At 38.7% G+C, this 18,468-nt stretch overlaps 1 protein-coding gene across 2 annotated transcripts in view; it reads right to left on the reverse strand.

Moving 5' to 3' along the window:
* The window catches only part of PAPSS1 (3'-phosphoadenosine 5'-phosphosulfate synthase 1), a 52,754-nt gene extending 42,935 nt beyond the window's left edge, over nucleotides 1-9,819 (reverse strand). Inside the window, exons 1-2 of one of the 2 annotated variants that reach the window (XM_072405682.1) lie at nucleotides 9,645-9,819; nucleotides 933-1,047 (exon numbers count right to left, since the gene is read on the reverse strand). In XM_072405682.1, the coding sequence (XP_072261783.1) occupies nucleotides 933-1,047; nucleotides 9,645-9,716 (187 nt within the window). In that variant the 5' untranslated portion in view covers nucleotides 9,717-9,819. The remainder of the gene's footprint in view (nucleotides 1-932; nucleotides 1,048-9,644) is intronic. The other variant, XM_072405683.1, reaches the window with a different exon arrangement.
* Between the last annotated feature and the right edge of the window lie 8,649 nt (nucleotides 9,820-18,468).

The following is an 18,468-nucleotide window of genomic DNA, read 5'->3' on the forward strand; positions in this document are numbered from 1 at the left end:
AAAAAATCTACCGTTACACATTGCTGGAAGCTTCTAGCACCTGAACCCCAATTTCTATTGAATGTACAAAATTAGAGGTGCAAGTGGGAGACTCTAGTGGCTAACACCCCAAAAATGTAATTGCTAAGGCTTCGTCAGAACATAAATGAAAAAAAATCTACCCAGTTACGCTAGAAGGCTCCAGGATGATACGTTAGAAGCTAAGGGCATAATTCAGTGTTTAATTTATTTCCAAGCAGGCCTACACAGGCACACTGCACTTCTGTTTGTTGTATTCTGCTGTTGTAATAGGTAAAATTCAAACTTTTAAATGTTTATGAGCTGTTGAGTTTATGAGTGTTATGTTTTGTGGTTCCAGATAATTTTTTTTTTTAGTGGAAGAGGGGGCAAAATGGCATAACATTTGTTGGTAGTTACCAATACACAAATATATTTACCAATGTCTCTTGAAAGAATATACTCACATGATATTGTTTGTTTTTGTTTTTTTGGTTGGGGGGGGGGGGGGTGCTTGAATGCAGTCCTATAGCTTGAACTTAAAAATTTCAAAACATAACCCCTAACCTGACCTTAATCATAAAGCTGACTTTAGGCTCTAACAGCAACACTAAACCCAAAATGCCACCATCACTGCAAATATTACCACCACAGTGACACTAATAGAACAAATATTAATAATGTTGCTTTAAAACCTTTGCTGCAAAATAAAATGACCTGCAGCACAGCATCTACAAACATCAAATTCTTGATTGGAACTCCTCAAGTCAGGTTTGACCAGGATGTAATTAAATGATTTTGCAGTCAGTTTTCCAAAATGTACTTTATTTAAGGTATGCACTACAGCATGCTAGTTATATAAAGCCTTATAATTTTTTATACTTCAGTACAAAGATTTGATAATCATTTTTTTTATAGAAATGTTTATTATCTACCAGTTAGCCAGACTGTGCATCCACGAAAACCACTTCTTGTTCCAAGAACTTGACCTCTCTTGTTCCTGCTGACGTGGTGAGCTTGGTAGGTAACATTGGTGGCCCGTTGCATCCCCTATAGAAAGAGAACACTTTACAGGTAAGAAGGTTAACTTGTTAAAAAACAATACATCAATATATGTTTTACATACAAGCTTAGATAGTAAAAAATCCTGCTTTGAAAGTACATTGTACAAAGTGTAAAAACCTTTCAAAAATGTATGTAATAACTTAAATTTACTAGCAATCTCAGAATCTCATTACTGAAGTGTAGCCAATGATCTCACGATAAAACCTTTTAAAGGAAAATCTTTCATAAAAATGCTAAAGAACACAGGAAACTAATGGTGCAGCCCCAATACAAATGTTCCTGCCTTTTACCCCATTGAATCAATTTTCAAGTCTTGGACAATCCGTGATTAAAATTAATTCATCAAGGGTCAATAGAAAGCATGTCCATTACCATCAGAGGTCAGTGGGGAGACCCTTACAGATGTTATATCATACTGGTTCACTGTGGGCGTGTTATAGGTTAAACCTCATCCTCCAAGTTTATTATTAAATTATCTTTTGCAAAAGAATGCCGAGGATTTTTATGGTGCATTACTAACACTCACAATTTAAATTTAAAAAACATTTAAAATTTATTATTTTTCTCTTAAAACAACATGAAAAATATTAATTCCTTTTACATACAAATTGTAAATGAATGACTAGGATACTGCAATGATGTTATTTAGTTTGCTTTTAAAGGTCCTTGATGCGTTTCACCCGTAGGCTTCATCAGAAGGACACTAGGTTAGCAGCATTCCATAAATCTCTTCATGTGTTATCAAACAGGTTCATTACATGAATCAATTGTATCTCAAAATAAAAGATTTTCACTTGTGCATATAACCATACCAAGCTTTGGATGTGGTGCCAATTGTTTGACTGAGTGCTTTATAATGTCAAAATGTCAAAAATCATCTTACTTTTTATCATTTTTCAGCCAGATACAATAGAATACCCTAATATTTCAGAGAGTAATATGAAGACACAGTCATGGCTCTACCACCTCCTTTGCTCTTTACAGATGGCTGAAGAGATCCATCACACCTCTAAAGCTACGTACACACTTCCAATTATTATCGTCGGAAAACGAACGACGAACGTTCCTGCACGATATACACGAACGATCGTATAGCACCGATCCTGCACATAGAGGTAACGACACGATCGTTCGTAGATATTGTACACACAATAGATACGATCGTTTAAGCGATAGAGGAACTATGTGTACGACAGGAAAGTGAACGGACATTCGTTCATCACGCATGCTCTGAACATGGACGATCAACGAACGACCGTACACACGAACGATGTTCAACGATCGTTGTCCAATCCGATCCGCCGGTCCGGTCGTTCGTTTCCAGCGACTTTCCTCGTTCGTCGGCGTCGTTGGTTACTTTTTTACGAACGATTTTTTGCCCAATCGATCGTTCGTCGTTCGATTGGAACGATAAAAATTGGAAGTGTGTACGCACCTTAACTCTTCCAAGAGGAACTGAACCTGAAATTACACAGGCACCAGCCATTATGACTGGTTATAGTATGAAACTTCCAAGTAGTCAGTGCTACTATAAATCTATCACATACCTTCAGCCCTCCCTAACTTGGTGCTACTTCTACCCAATAGAACTCATATAGAATTCCCTGCGGACAATGTTTTGACAGACTGCCATTACTCATTTAGCCATAACTTGTCCTTAGCTTGTTTTGGATACTAATCAAGGAAAAGTGAAATCAACATTTTATGGCCATAAAGCAGACCAGGTACCATGGGTACTTATGCTTTAAACCAGTGTTTCTGGTACACTATTTCAGCTGAAGTGGAAACATTTCAATAATAAGTAAACAGTTTCTCAAGGCAACATGTGGATTTTTTTCAGACTGGACTTTATGATGAGATTCCAGTCACAGCACACAAAGTAAGAGCTTGTAAAAATGCACAGAAAACAAACGACCCAGTGTTCTTGTCCAGTTCTACATTACAACTGCAAAATTGTTTCCATAGGAACCCAGCCGGCAACACATGATATAATATTTCAAGGTCAAATTCTGGTCTATCAGCAGTTCTGCTAGTGCTAAAATTTCTGGTGCAAATAGGTCTTCTTGGCCAGTTCTTGTGTAAGGCCATGTACACACATCAGATCAATATGAGTAGTAGAGAATCTGACGTATACAGCTGTCGTCCATGGATGGACGTTGTTCATGGATCCACAAACAACTGACAGAACAATTGCACAGTGGGGTGCCGTTTGTTTGTACAGCGCTCATTTATTCATATGCCACTGGAAATGATCACGAAAGATCATTGACAGCGACGAAAATTGCATACTGTACGCTGCAATATTAGTAATAGAATATTACTCAAGAGTATAAAGTAGGGGAAGATATAAATGCCTAAACTTAATGCTTCCCAGTTTGCAAAAAAAAAAAAATCAGAATACTCTTTGGAAGAAAGAATCATGGTTGGGTAATATATGAAGAGCTCATAACTTAAACTTGTGAAGTTTACCTCTCCCCAATAGCCTTAAACTCCTAGTGCCCTAACTGTAGCCCACTGACAGTTGCGTGGCCCCCAGTAGGTAAAAGGTTTGGTTTATGTCCTTCACACTAACTTGCTGTGAATTACATTTTAGTACCCAAAATTGACAACCTATCAGAGGATTTTCCAAACTTTTTACAATATAGTACTACAACATACAAATCAAACAACTAACAAAAATAACTGGGGCCTTTCAGGTGCTAAACTATACACGCGACTTAAGTCCGAGTATAAAACAAGTAACAGCATTTTGTAAAATAAAGTATTACAAGCTAAAGACAATAATGTGTAAATCAATTGGTGGTGCAACAAATATTTGATTCGTCCAATTTCACAGGGCTGACAGATAACCCAGATACTTTATAACATGTGTTTTGTGGTTATGTTCACAAATTAACACCACTTCATTAGTATGCAAGATGCAACACTAGCATGAAAATTAAATAATTATTAAACCTAATGCCCCTTCTCCATGAAAAGCAGAGCTGGAATAATCTGTTGCCGATTACCTCCCTTTATCCTCTATAGGAAAAAAACTTTAACACCTACAATGAGACTACTTTTTCCCTCTCTCTTGTATTTTTTTGTTATGGAGATGGAAAAGCGGCTGAATCTGAGCTGTTTGATTCTGGAAAGGTGACAACACTTGCCACAAAAAATGCTGTGTGTTGTCAGCACATTTCCGGCAGATCAACAAGCAACTTTCTGTACTAACTGAACACAAACTATGACATTTCCAGTTAAGCAGAACCAGACAACTCAAGTACCAACGAGAATTACATTATCACATCTAACCTTTTAAATACTCATAACCACAAAAAAGGTTCCTGGGTCATTGATCATACATGCATTGACCTTTTTCCATTCTATACATTTATAGTTTATGGCTTTTTCAAAAACAGCAGCAAGTATAAAATTTACAAATGAGTGACATACGTCATGAACTAGCACAGTAAAAAATGCTCTTTGGACTAGTCAGAGCAAACAATATGGGAATAGTTGGAAGTAGTCGAATTCTTGAGTTATTATATATTTAACGTGTGGTTCAAGGGCAGGATGTTGACAGATAAGAAAAGTTACTAGCAAAGTCAAAGAAAGGACAAACAAGCTACAAAAATTTGATGGGTTGGGTTGTCTCCTGTCTAGTAAATAAGATAAGTATTCAGATAATTGTAGACTAAAGCTACGTACACACGTCAGATTTTTATCGCCCGATAATCGGCATCGGCCAATTATCGGGCGAAAATCTGCCGTGTGTACAGTCGGTGTCGTCCATCGTCCGGACGACCGACCTGCCGGATCCACGGACGATGGACGACAGCCGATCCTAATGAAAGGGAAGGGGAGAGCGCGCAGCAGGGTGCCGCTCCGTCGCTCTCCCCCCTCCCCTCTCCATAGAGCATGAACGGTGCTGTATGTACAGCATCGTTCATGCATCTTGCAGCCCCTTGTCGTTGGAAAGGATCGTGAAAGATCCTTTCCAACGACAAAAATTGGAAGTGTGTACGCAGCTTAACAAATGGTGCAGCATGAGGTTTTATTGAGTCTACAATCTACAGAAAACCTTGACATAAGAAGTCAAAAGATGATTCCACCCCAAAACAATTAATAACTAAACATCTGCAGTGCTTGTATGGGCAATGACCTTCCTTTAGATTAAGGTATAACACATTTAATAAATCACATTCATGTCAGCTTTAAGGATTTATAGTCTCTCCCTTTGCACACTTTATCATAAGAGGACACAACATAGAATGGTAAGAACACAGTGAACAGCTACACCTACTATTTGGTTCATCTCACAATGTCCACGGCTTTCATACAGTGGTCATTTTTGTCTTTAATGTACAAAAGTCTTATTTTTCTGATAAATGATGAGTCATTTAAAGGGAAAGAAAGACAAAAGTGAATAAGAGGATATAGGACAAACTTTGTATTAATGTATGAAAGATAATTACAGACAGACTGTATATATGAGAAGCATCACATTTCCTACCATGGCTGGTGAAATGCCTTCCAAATGTATAAAAATCACCCAGCTTATAACATGAACTGGCAGTGATGAAGAGTGGAGCGAGAGGGACCAGGAATCATATAGCTGGTCAATAAACCTAATATAGACTCCCAAACTGGAAGTAGGCAAAGTCATTTTAGTGGCTTTAATAATTCAGCTAATGGTCAATCCTGAACTGGCTGAGGCTTGGAATTCTCGGTGAAGGTGAATTCTCATTATGAAGGTCACTTGTGTTTGTTCTGTGATGTTAGATTGCAGCTGCCACAGGAAAAAATCAGTGGGGTCAATCAATTGTAAGGTCCAGGAAACTTTGGAATTGGGTAGCAGTGTATGGGTCATTGCAACCACATTTTAAAAGCCCTACCGAAGTGGAGATACAAGAAACAAGATATCTGCCATTACCTTCAAATGCCTAAAAACACTCCCCTGTGTGCTCCTCAGTAACTATTTCTACCATACGGAAAAGGCAAGTTTTAATCTCTGCTATTTAAAACATGCTATCTAAAGTGTAATGGGGCCGACAGAGTCACACAAATCTGGAACATAAATGGTTTTGACATTTGAATGACTACAGAAAGGTCACAGTGCTAACTTCGTGCTAAATGTTCTTATATATTAAAAATATAAAAAACAAAAAGTGCTCACCGAGTACACAAAGAGCACTTTGTAGCATCAAGATGTAGCATCTTTTAGATTTCCTAATGCGAAAGAGCAACATATAAAATCCTAAACAAATGTGGGAGAAACCACTGCATCAAAATTAAAATAACATGGGGGAAGCAATCACTGCTAAAAGTGCAATAATTCTGTTTGGAAAGTCATTAGAAAGAAATATAGCTGCATCAAGACAGACTTCTGCGTGTGTGCAATGTGGCCAGGTATTCAGAGACTCTATTGTATTGTGTGTACTTGCCTAACACAAGTCAATAAAGGTAATAGAATTGTTTGGTAAAGGTTAAAGAACATGTGCATTGTACTGCAACTATTCAATAAGAAGAGAACATGAGTATGAACTGCACTAGGGTGTAAAGAGGTACAATGGGTGATATTTGGATGTCTCGGGAGTTTTATACACAGTATCCTTCATCCCTACTAGATGTTGGATATGCATCAAGCAGGAGTTCTTTTTTGAAAGGGATTACTATGTCGTATAAACAGTGCTTTAATCATTTTCCACTGATAACAATGTTTGTCATAACTTTATAACTAACTGTTTATATAGTATTTTACAAGCCTTGTTATCTGAAATAGTGTAATTTCTCTCCTGGCAACAATATGATGTCTTAGTAAATATAGGGGTAGTAAATATACGTTAAAAATCCTGTGGTGGAATTTCTATGCGTGAATCACCACTGATAGCCGTAGTAATGACCCCATTCAACGGCCACAGGGAAAACACACAATACAATCTTTAATTGCTGGTAGCCAGTGTCTAGCTTTAAAACTTCTGAATCACAGCCCGAGGACAAGTAAATTTAAAATGAGTGTCAGAAACACAATACTGCATTGTCCGTAAACGTGTTCCAGGTCAGCTGCTCAAAATGAATGGAAGTCATTAAATCAGCACAACAATCAGCAAACCACCATTCTCAAAAGAAAGGGATATCAATACAGGTCAACATCTTTCTCGTGTGACAGGTGTATTTTAATGATCTCTAAAATTGAAGGCATATTATTAAAATGCATGTATGAATGTGAAAATTAAAGCAACGTTCCAAGCTAACAGACAAGAGTTTAGATCATTACCAGGTGGCATTGCAGACAAGCAGCCATAAGGCAGAATCACACCCGGATTAGGAAATGCAGCCCATAGTACAGGCATAGGGCATGGCAGGTGGCAAACATACAAACTCACAAACCAGGACACTGAATTGCCACAAGGGACCAAATCCACTGCACCAACCAGAACTTATAATTGCTACCTGTTGATGAAAATAATATTCTTTACCTAGATAGAAAATACCGATCTTCTGTATTTAGCCAGTAAAGAAAGATGTAGTAAGCTCAGTCACTGAGGAAAAATGGTGGGAGTCTAGGAGCGGTAACAGGTGGTAAAGGCTTGTTTTTTATTTATTTTTTTTTAGGAATTTGCAAACAGCTGAACCACTTGTAAAAAAAAAAAAAAAAACAATGCAAGTCAATAGAGACAACAGTAGCAAGCTACCCCTGGATACATATAGTGTGTGCGGCAACACGGTCGCCTACTGGCAACTGTCAGAAAAGAGGGTAATGAATGGACCTATTTGCTCCAATGTTACCATTTTTTGCAAGTGGTGTTTAAAGGCAAAACTAACCAAATTCACTTGAAAAAAAAAACAAACAGTAATCTGAATTTAGCCCAAGAAACATCTCTGCCATAAGATAACAACACAAACACATTGATACATTATTTGACCTAGGGGATCTTAAGTAATGTGCAAATTTCTAAGAGTAAAGAAAAATATATTTTACTTGTTACAGAATTGTGGTGTCTTTGTAAATGTTGGTGCATTTAAAGCTAAAGTAAATTAAAGATTAAAAAAAAAAAAAAAAAAAATTAAACTTACCTTACTTATCCTTGGATTCCTCCAGAGACATCTTTGAATAGGTCCTGTGCCGCGCTGCTGTCAATGTATTAAAATGTTGGGCATGTGCAGAAGGAGCAGCCAGGATACGCGGTGAACAAGACAGAAGGGGAGGGGCTTCAAACTTTTTTGTCTACCCTTTTATGTAAAGTAATCATTTTGGTGATAGGTCTGCTTTATAAGAGGATGTTAAACAATGTTATTAGCTTTCCCATCTACTTACTGTAAACTACAAACCCCTTAACATCTACCTACTGAAAATGAGGTAGGTTTAAGGTGTTTTGTAGTTCGGACCCAGGGTGATAACCACAGCCACAGTTTAGGAACCTTTAGCAAACTTTGCAGGAACCCTGAAGTTCCACAGAACCCTGGTTGTGAAACACCACTGCAGGGGATGACTGGGCAGAGTTGATATTGTTGGGAAAAAAGGAAAGTCTGAAACTGAACTTCACAAAAGGGAAGAGAGGAAAAAAAGGGAACTGAGACAACACAGGAAAGTGCCAACGTACATAAGAGGAGTGAGGAAGTCAAATCTCATTCACCGTCAGGTGGGGATTTACTATTATACAGGTAACATTTATAATTGCTTTAAAGTGGCCGGTAGACCAAAAAACTTTGTGAACAAACATTTTAAAATAAACAAAAGTTGTAATCTGAGGACCTAAATAGGGAAAAAATGTTATCATACTGAAAGGTTAGAAGAAAACTAGAACCAAAAATGTTATCAACCCTTGAACAAAAACAAATGAGAATGGGTGTATAACGCTGACAGTGGCCGTGGCACTGATTTTTCCCTTCTGCCCGTAGTGCCTAGGTGAGGATGACACCAGGTAATGCCCCATGGAATGTATAGCAGGTGTTGTCAGAGGATGGTTTTGTATTATTTTGGGTGAGATTGTGCTTGCTCTGCAATCCAAAGGACCAGATCCCAAACATTGGAGTGTGGTATACAGCGATGACAAGTCAGGGGTGGGGGAATCCTAACTTTTCCCTTTACAGGCTCAGTTTTCATCTATATTCACAGAAGGTGAACCCAGCCAGCCAACCTTACTTTATACTTCTTTAATCCCTGATATGGAGAATCGCCACACACAGAATACAATTGTAATTTTACTAAAGGGAATCATCACTGCATGGAAAAAAATCATTTGATGATTAAAATTAACTTTGCATTATATATACTAATCACATTGCAAGATCAAATAAAAACAAAACAGGATTTGTTTTTGCATGTTTTGATGTTTTTGCATGATTGACATCAGCAGAGCTTCACCACATTCACTATAAGATTCACTTTGCTGTGTGAACAGACTTGTGTATACAACCCCACATTGAGTGTACATGGGATTATAAGGGCCCTGTCTGTAGTCCCTGGCCCCCTCCTCAGCACACTTGCCAGCTCTCCCTATCCCTGTGGTGGCATCCCACAATGCCAAGCCTCCATGACTGAGGGCACTCCATGCCAGCCCACCCTGACCCTCCAGCCTCCTCCTGTCCCCACTCACCCAATTCTGCAGCTTCCCCGTCAGCTTCACCTTTTTATTCCTGTTCTCTGTGCTGTTGTCAGAGATCTCCATGCCGGAGGTGCCGCTTGCTAAGTGTGCGGGATACACTTGAATGGAGATGCCCGGGGAGGAGGGGAGTGTCTGTGCCGTGCAGGAGCTGAGGAGGAGACGTGCAGTGCGCATGCTCGGAAGTGAAGTAAAGCTGAGCTGATATGGGTTACTTCAGGAAGTGATCAGCTGTGAGCAGCTGGGAGGAAGTCATGTCTGCTCACACGGTGCTCTGGCTGTAGACGTGTCCTCGTGTTTGTATTGTAGTGCCAGGTCTAGAGGGATTTGACTAAAATATACAGTGTTTTCATGTCATAATATTCCTCCATTAAAGGCACCTTCACTACAAATGGAGGCTGCCATTGCTGACCTCACCTGGTTGCCATGGTAACACAGCTGCCTAATACTGGCCATGTACATTCCCTCAGTGAGGTGTATTCCAGCAACACGCATGTCCTTCACAGTCATTACATGTATTAGTGTGTGGGGAATGGAAGGCAACACCGCTCACACACGTGTTACAGTGCAGTGTGTGTTTCCTTGTGTGTTGTGGTGTCATGGAAAGAATAGGGTGCCTTAGAAAACCTCACCAACCGGTGACACAACACACAATCGTGTAATGCACAAGGATGGTGAAGTGTCAGGCTGGGGTGAGGTTGTGATGGGGTGCAGCTTCTGTACATTACTGAACCTCTTCCTCAGGTGTAGCATATCATCCACCACCAATAGTTGGTGGGGCTCAGTACCATTCACTGCCGCCCATTGTCTAATGTGCAAGCACTGGTTCTTTAAGGTGTAACTAAAGTAACACTTTTAGAAATGCTCATTCAGGTCAGACATTATTGCAAAAACAGACAGGCGATGCCCCTTCTGCAATATTCCTTCATACCCGTCTGATTGTTCTGTGAACTCTGACAAAAAGCTGAGATTCTCAGAATACCTGACAATTATTATTTTTAATAATAAACAGGATTTATATAGTGCCAACATATTACGCAGCACTGTACTCCAGCTTCCCCTGCACTTCCCTTGCATTTAGATAATCTGGCCCAGACAAACTTGATGGTCAAAAACAGTAGGCAGTAAGTGAAGAAAAAAAAGATGGGTGTGGAATAACAGGTGAATATTAAGATTATTATTAGACAGGATTTATATAGCGCCAACATATTATACAGCGCTGTACATTAAATAAGGGCTGCAAATGACAGACTAATACAGACAGTGACACAGGAGGAGAAGAGGACCCTGCCCAGAAGAGCTTACAATCTAGGAGGTGGGGGAAGTAACACACAATAGAAGGGAGGATATAGAATAGTGGGAAGTAGTGAGGGTTTTAGGAGACAGAAGAAGACGGATAGAAAAGTTTGAAAAAATGGGTTTTGAGAGCTCTTTTAAATGAGCCGAAAGTAGGAGCAAGCCGAATAGGACGAGGAAGACCATTCCAGAGAGTTGGGGCAGCTCTAGAGAAGTCTTGTAACCGTGCGTGTGATGAGGTTATGAGTGAGGAAGTCATTAGTAGGTCATTGGAGGAGCGGAGAGAGCGGCAGGGGGAGTATTTTTTATCAGCTCAGAAAGATAAGTTGAACAAGAACTGTGGAGAAATTTAAAGGAAAAGCACAGGAGCTTAAATTTTCATGTTAAATAGAAGCCAATGAAGGGAACTGCAAAGATGCAGCAGAAAAGGAGCGGAGGGAAGGATGGATGAGTCTGGCTGCAGCACTCATAATAGATTGTAGAGGAGAGAGTCTGGTTAGTGGAATACCAGAGAGGAGGAGGTTACAGTAGTCCAGACGAGAGATGATAAGAGCATGTACAAGGAGTTTAGTGGTCTTTGGGGACAGGTAGGGGCGGATTTTGGAGATGTTGCGCAGGTGAAAGTGATGGGACTTGAAAATGTTCTCGATATGGGGCGTAAATGAGAGGACAGGATCAAAGGTGACGCCAAGACAGCGTGCCTGAGGGGAGGGCCGAATAACAGTGTTGTTAACCATGTATAGTAGGATTATAATGTATAGTACGAGTATAGCAGGATTTAGTTCCACTTTAGGAACCAGTGCAGTGATGTGGGCTGTTGAACAGCCAGCAAGATGCCAGCCACATGGGAATGCCTATTCCAATTGCAGGTCCGTAAGGGTGGGAGGGTGTACGACTTTGGCCAAGCCAATAGTTCACTAATACAAAATGTAGGTAATGTCATCCAACATATTTTCCCATCAACAGGTTTAGGGCTTAGTCTACACAGACTAAAGCGTTTAAACTTTAATACTTTGCAGTTACTGACATGGAACATGCAGGCAGCAAGTAAGGGTAAAGCATCTTAAAATGCATTCTTGTTCTAGGCCGGGGACACAGAAAATAAAACTAGATTATCATTTCCACTGCCTGACATCTAGCATGCTCAAAATAAGTAGTGATGACAGCCAGGGTATTTCTTTCATATGTTTCCTTTAGCCATTTTGCTGCTAAGTACTACTTGTAGTTTTGCACCTGAAATAGCTGAACTGGTTTTGAACCTGTGTGTTGAGAAATCTCCTCCCAAAAGTATTTTGAAAGCACTGAACTACTTAATTAAAAGACGGTAGTAATTATTTTTTACTTGCCATAATCACTGAATAAATCATTGCACATTTTAAACAATAAATATTAAAGATTAAACCACACTTATTACTTTAAGTCTAAAATTGTGAACGTTTGTTATGCAACACTGTATATAAGTAACTTTCCTTAGTTAAAGGTAACTATATTCTGTGTATAGGATGCCTTTGCAATCCAAGTGAGGGCAACGTCATCCTGCTTCCAGTTAGATATATGGAATGTTCAATGGTCCAAATCTTGCAGAGAAGACAATCTTAACTGTGCTGCAGCAACTTATTGGGCTCTATTTATAAAACAGGGAATATGACATTCCCTCCTTGGAATCAATCACTGCCACTGAAACACGTGGACCTGGAAGATTCTCATGAGGGAATCTTTGAGGGAATGTCAGATGCCATGCTTTATAAATACAGCTCTATGTGAGATTTTAAGTACCTAACTTTGCCTAGGATCTCATCCGAAAGATGAAGATGTCACTTCGCAGTATGGAAACCAGGAAAATGGTGATAATCCTATCTAACTTTTTCCCCTACAGGTTTTTTACGTTTATTATGTTAATATATTTATTCCAATCACGTTTGCAGGATATTACATAAATATAAATTACATTAGCTTTTGTTTTTATTAGATTACACATGAACTCAAAAGGGGAACATTTTATAAAGCTGCAAATTTGGCCTTTAGCACAAATGTTTCCAAGAGCAAAGGCCAATCTGCATGAAATGATGCAACTCACAAACTTAGGTGCACTTTCAAAATGATTGTTTTAGTTACTTCTCTGTGCCATCTTCCTAAGTGCTTCAAAGGAATATTATTGCTAAAACAGTAAATGTATTTGTATGTCCAGTGCAGTGCTTATTGTTTAGCACTATCATTGCAAAAAATGACATTGGTTCCAAATTGATCTGCTGTATTACTATAGTTTCACAAGATGGCAGTAATGACATGCAAAGCTCCTCCAACTCTATGCATTAAAACATCATTGTGAGCTTGCTGCTGACACTTCTGATAGCTAACTGGATACACATTCCTTGTTTAGATTAATACAATTGCATTGTATTAACATTACATTGCATTGAAAACATTACAATTTTCTAGAACCAGAGATTTTTCTTCTAACAAACTACAATTTACACAATCTATAACCACTTAGGAAATGCAATTCGGTTTTATACCAAGACAATGCAGGATGTATGAATTATGTATGGATGCCTTTTGACCAAGCTCACTCCTGAAGTCAAATTACAGTCAGTTTTTTTTTGGTTAGAGTACAAAAGTTAAAAACTTCTGCAATGTTTTATTTCTCCATCTGACCCCAATTGGGTAGAATTCACACAGGATATTTGTTGGGTAGTTAAATTGCTCAGTAAATGCCTGCCTTACCCCTAGGTAATGGAAATCACTAATCTTACCCAGTTTACTGCAGGGGTAGCTAGGGAAAAAGTAGACGTTTATACAGCAGTTCAACTGCTTAACAGATGTGTGTGAAAGAGAGACATGAGGCAGTGTGTACAACAAAAGTGTGTAAATCACTGCTTGTAACAGATTTGTGAGACATATTATTCAGTTAACATGTGAAATATTGTTTGCAGAATAGAGGGATGATATATATATATATATATATATATATATATATATATATATATACAAAATGACATGAGACATCACATCTAATAGAAAGGCATGAGCCCCAGTGTAATAGGAAATTATAGGCACTGCATTATTAACCTATGTGTGACTGTGTACAACAGAGCCTTTAGAAAATGTATAATAAGAGTCATGAGCTACTGCTTGTAGCAGAGAGTGAAGAGGCACTTTAAGTAGTAGAAGTGTGTAAAAGGCATGAAGCACAACACAAGACACAGGGGTATGCTGCTGTGTACAGTAGGCAGGTGTTAGAGAGTAACATAAGCACTGCCTTTAGCATGAGGCTTTTTAAATTCTGCATGTATTAAAGTTGTGGCATCACATTGGAGCCAGATACAAGTAAAGGACAACAAGTAATATAAAAAAAAACAACAGTCAGGCAACTAGTATGGTTTGGGGGGGAAAAGTCAGCAACGTCAGTCTCCATATTTCTCCCTTCTTCAAACTTCTGTTAAGAAGGTAGTGCTGCAACACTGATGGTAACAAGGTCATATTGTTCCAATAAAAACCCCAGAGGGAGCTCTAACTTTAAAAATAATCCTTATTTGTCTGTATATTGTTTTTTCAGGCACACTACAGCTAAAGCCAACAAGGCAAAAAAAAAATCTTAAAGCTCAGATCAGGGATCATTAGTTCACACACAGGCCCATGTATGCTATACTTTTTGGAACATATAGGGAGGTATCACCAGAGGTGGGTAATACAACCAGTGCTGCAAAGACTGCATAACTTTGGATTTTAACACGTTCAAGTAGCTTTATCAAACTGTATTAGCGTTATTAAACCACAAGATTGTAATAAGTGTCAAAACATTAATCTCTACTGTCACCTTTACCAGAATCTTTTTTTTTAATACTGTTTATTGAAGAAAGACAAGGGGAATGCGTATAAAACACTATGGGTCTGATTTATTAAAGCTTTCCAAAGCTGGAGAGGATACACTTTCATCAGTAAAGCTGGGTGATACAGCAAACCTGGAATGGATCTGGTCCAGGATTCAAAACATTTGCTAGCAAATAACAAATGAGTTTAAAAAATCGATTCCAAGTTTGTTGGATCATCCAGGTTCACTGCCGAAAGTATTTCCTCTCCAGGCTTTGAGATCTTTAATAAATCAGGCTCTATGTGTTAAACACAATAAACAACGGTGGGTAGTGACAAAGTTTAACAGAGAAGACAGTAACATCCAGTAACATGGTGATACATAATATTGGAGCATTAGAAGCAACATAATATGATATCAAAAATATAAATTTTTCCAAAACCCTCAAAGAAAACAAAATATTGCTTAGCTATAGCTACAGCTTTCACACCATAGAAAATGTAATATATGAAAAGAAAATATTATATAATACTGTCTTCTCTGTCCCGTGCTACTCTAAGGGGTTTATTTATAAAACAGTAAATATGATGTTCACTGAAACATTCCTGGGTGGAGAATCAATTACTGCCTTTGAAATGCATAGACATGGAAGATTCTCCACCTTAGAATGTTTCAGTGAATGTCAGATTTACTGCTTTAAAAATAGACCTCAAATAAGACATTCATCCACCTAAAGGAAAAAAAAGTATTTATTTCCCCTCTAATACTGAAGGATAAATGTACGTAAATAAATTGTGAATAAATCCAACTCTCTTTGTTATCATTGCTCTCTTTCAGTAGCATTCTGGATAAGGACAGTACAAAGCACCACAGTACAATGGGGCAGAATAAAACAGTAGATAGTGTTAACTTCTTAAGACTTTATTTATATAAAAATAATGTGCAAGCAACTCATATGACCCATGTGCTTTGCAGCACTATACAAATCAGCATAAATACATTGTTTAGTAAAAAACAAAAACAAAAGCATAACTCCAAGCAAAAAACATATTATCAATATCTCTATACCAAATATGTTTTACATGTTCTATATGTTTCAAGAATCCTTTATATGCTGGGGGGGGGGGTTGTTATCTGTTCCCTCCATCCTGCAGATTGGAAAAAAAGAGTCAATAATATGAAGTCCCCATCCTCCTTAAAGCATGTTCCCATTGTTAGACTGACAGTAATAAGCAACAATACCCTGACTGGTTACCCTGACTTGTAGATAGTCACATTCAGCTCGACTTGTTCTTGAATTATTGAAGACATTTTACATCCATCCAAGCTGCTTCGTCAGTTCTACTAGTACTACGGTAGTATATTATACCCCAGTGTTTAAATCCTCACAATGGGGTATTTCCTACACTGATAGAAGCAGTTTGCTGCAGCCCATCTGCTAGGTATCTTTGGATCATTTCTAGGATATTATCATGCATGCACAGTAATGTTGCCATGTTGCAGGAGAACAGCACACTTGCAGTATAGTAGTCTGCACTCTTGCAGTACAGGTACAGTAAAGCAGCATTGTGTGTACTGGGTATAGTGAATACATACATTGGAACAGTACAGATCCAGAAATGGAGCCATAAATGTGCTTGCAATTTTGTCTGTGCAGTTTTGAAAATACAGCTATAGTACTAAAACTATCCACAACTCACATTTGCACTTGGCAATATTTTGATAACACAGTTCTGCAATGCCCAACATTGTACATCAATGCATTTCTGCACACATAGATTACCTTGACAAGCACATCTGCACTGGCCTGACTATACCCCAAAGTGCATTTTTGCACTCTCCAACATTGTACAGACATGGACTTCTGCACTGGCCAACAATTTACTGACACACTCTCTTGCACTAGCCAATTCTGCCCAGATGTGCACTTCTATAGTCATCCACACTGCATCAACGCTGCACATGCACTGTTCCAAACTTCCACATTCACTACCACTGCACCAACACACAACCCTGTAATTACTGAAAAAGTCTGAAGATGCCATGGTGAATGTTATAAAAAACTTGTTTGCCAGTCGGTCAATGTTGGTTGGGGGTGGGGGGGGGATGTTCTTGGAGGCCCACACAGTCCTCCACATGATAGATAATGGTACTCTGACAGCTGTTAGGTACCGGGATAAAATAATCAGGCACACGGTTCCACCTGGGGAAGGAAAATGCCCAACCTCATGTGGCTGTGTACACAATTCCTGAATTACATTGGCATTGATCCCTTGATCCCATTGACTGGCCCCTACGTTTTGAAGATCTGAATCCAATAGAGACCCACTGGGATTCTATGTATTGCTGCATCCATCACTGCTAGGTAGAGCCACAGACTTTAAAGTAAATGTATCTCCAGAGCCTGAGACACTGAGGAAGTGTGTAAGGAAGAGATATATGGTACTGCATGCAGTGAGAAATAGAGTGTGATTTGGCATTTATAACTGAAAAATATATGGTTGCCTTTCCTGCCTGGAAGCAACAACTTCACCCTCACCACAAATGCGTGGACCTGCATGCGGGTTGCCACTCCTGGGTGCATAGCATAGCATGACTGCAAGTCTGAAACAGGCCTTACTATTTTTATGAGAACAGAATCTTAGAAGCTTAACAGCCCTTTAATATAAACAAACAAGGAAGCTTTTTTTCAGGTCTTATTCCTACAATGGGTGTGTGGTGCATCATTCATATTGCACATTCATATACGCACATACATTGCCATACACATTGCTGCACATTAATTTCAATAAGTACAGTACATCATACAGAAATTAAGTGCATCCTACTTTGTAAAGTGTACTGCAAAGCTGTGTGTTTGTGCTGTAGGTGAGGTGCATTTGGGGTGCTATTAGCAAGAAACAGCATTTCAGCATACCAGTACATGTACTGTGCATTAACACAACACACTAATTGACCCTAAGCTGGTTAACTTGTATAAGTTACGATTTTTAAGTATCTTGGCACATAAATAACTATACAATAAAACCACCTAGAGAGATTTGTGATAGCTTTTTAAAGCTATTTTGTAGCCTAAAAATGTAGATTTATTGTACATAGTCGGCCACAGGTGCACTTTAAGGCACATTCATAATGTTACTTTTCAGCAAAACATACTACTGTACATTTCATGGTGCCATTCATTTTATAAAGCAGCCCAAAGCACATAATCCAACACACCCCCAACATGACTTGCAATGTGCTACTATGTGTTGTGCATCAAAACACAGTAGTGCAGAACTGATTTCACTTCGTTGTGTTGTATTGGCAGACCATTTTAAAATAAGTGGCTGCCTAATGCAATGCATTATTACCAAGTGACCTAACACATATTAATGGACAGTTGTTCTTTCAGCCTCCTTAGCATTAAACTTGTCTAAATTCAGAAAAATCACATAAGCAATACAAGTTCCGGAACAAAATGTAGGCTTTGCAGTTGTTAATGTTCAGTAATCCTTTCTTTCTCTAAAATACACTGACTGTGACTGCGGCAGCTAACTTATATGACTTTATATGGGGTATGCTCACATTGCTGACTGGCAGCTGTAGAGAGTGGTGGACCTTACAGAGCCTCTGGGCATATCTAAGGCTTTATAGGGAGTAGTTTGCCAAACACCAAAAAAAGGGAAGCAAAATATGGAAATAATATTAACACTGATTACCAAAATATCA

This window comes from Pyxicephalus adspersus, chromosome 3 (assembly GCF_032062135.1).
Source record: "Pyxicephalus adspersus chromosome 3, UCB_Pads_2.0, whole genome shotgun sequence".
Classification (NCBI taxonomy): domain Eukaryota; kingdom Metazoa; phylum Chordata; class Amphibia; order Anura; family Pyxicephalidae; genus Pyxicephalus; species Pyxicephalus adspersus.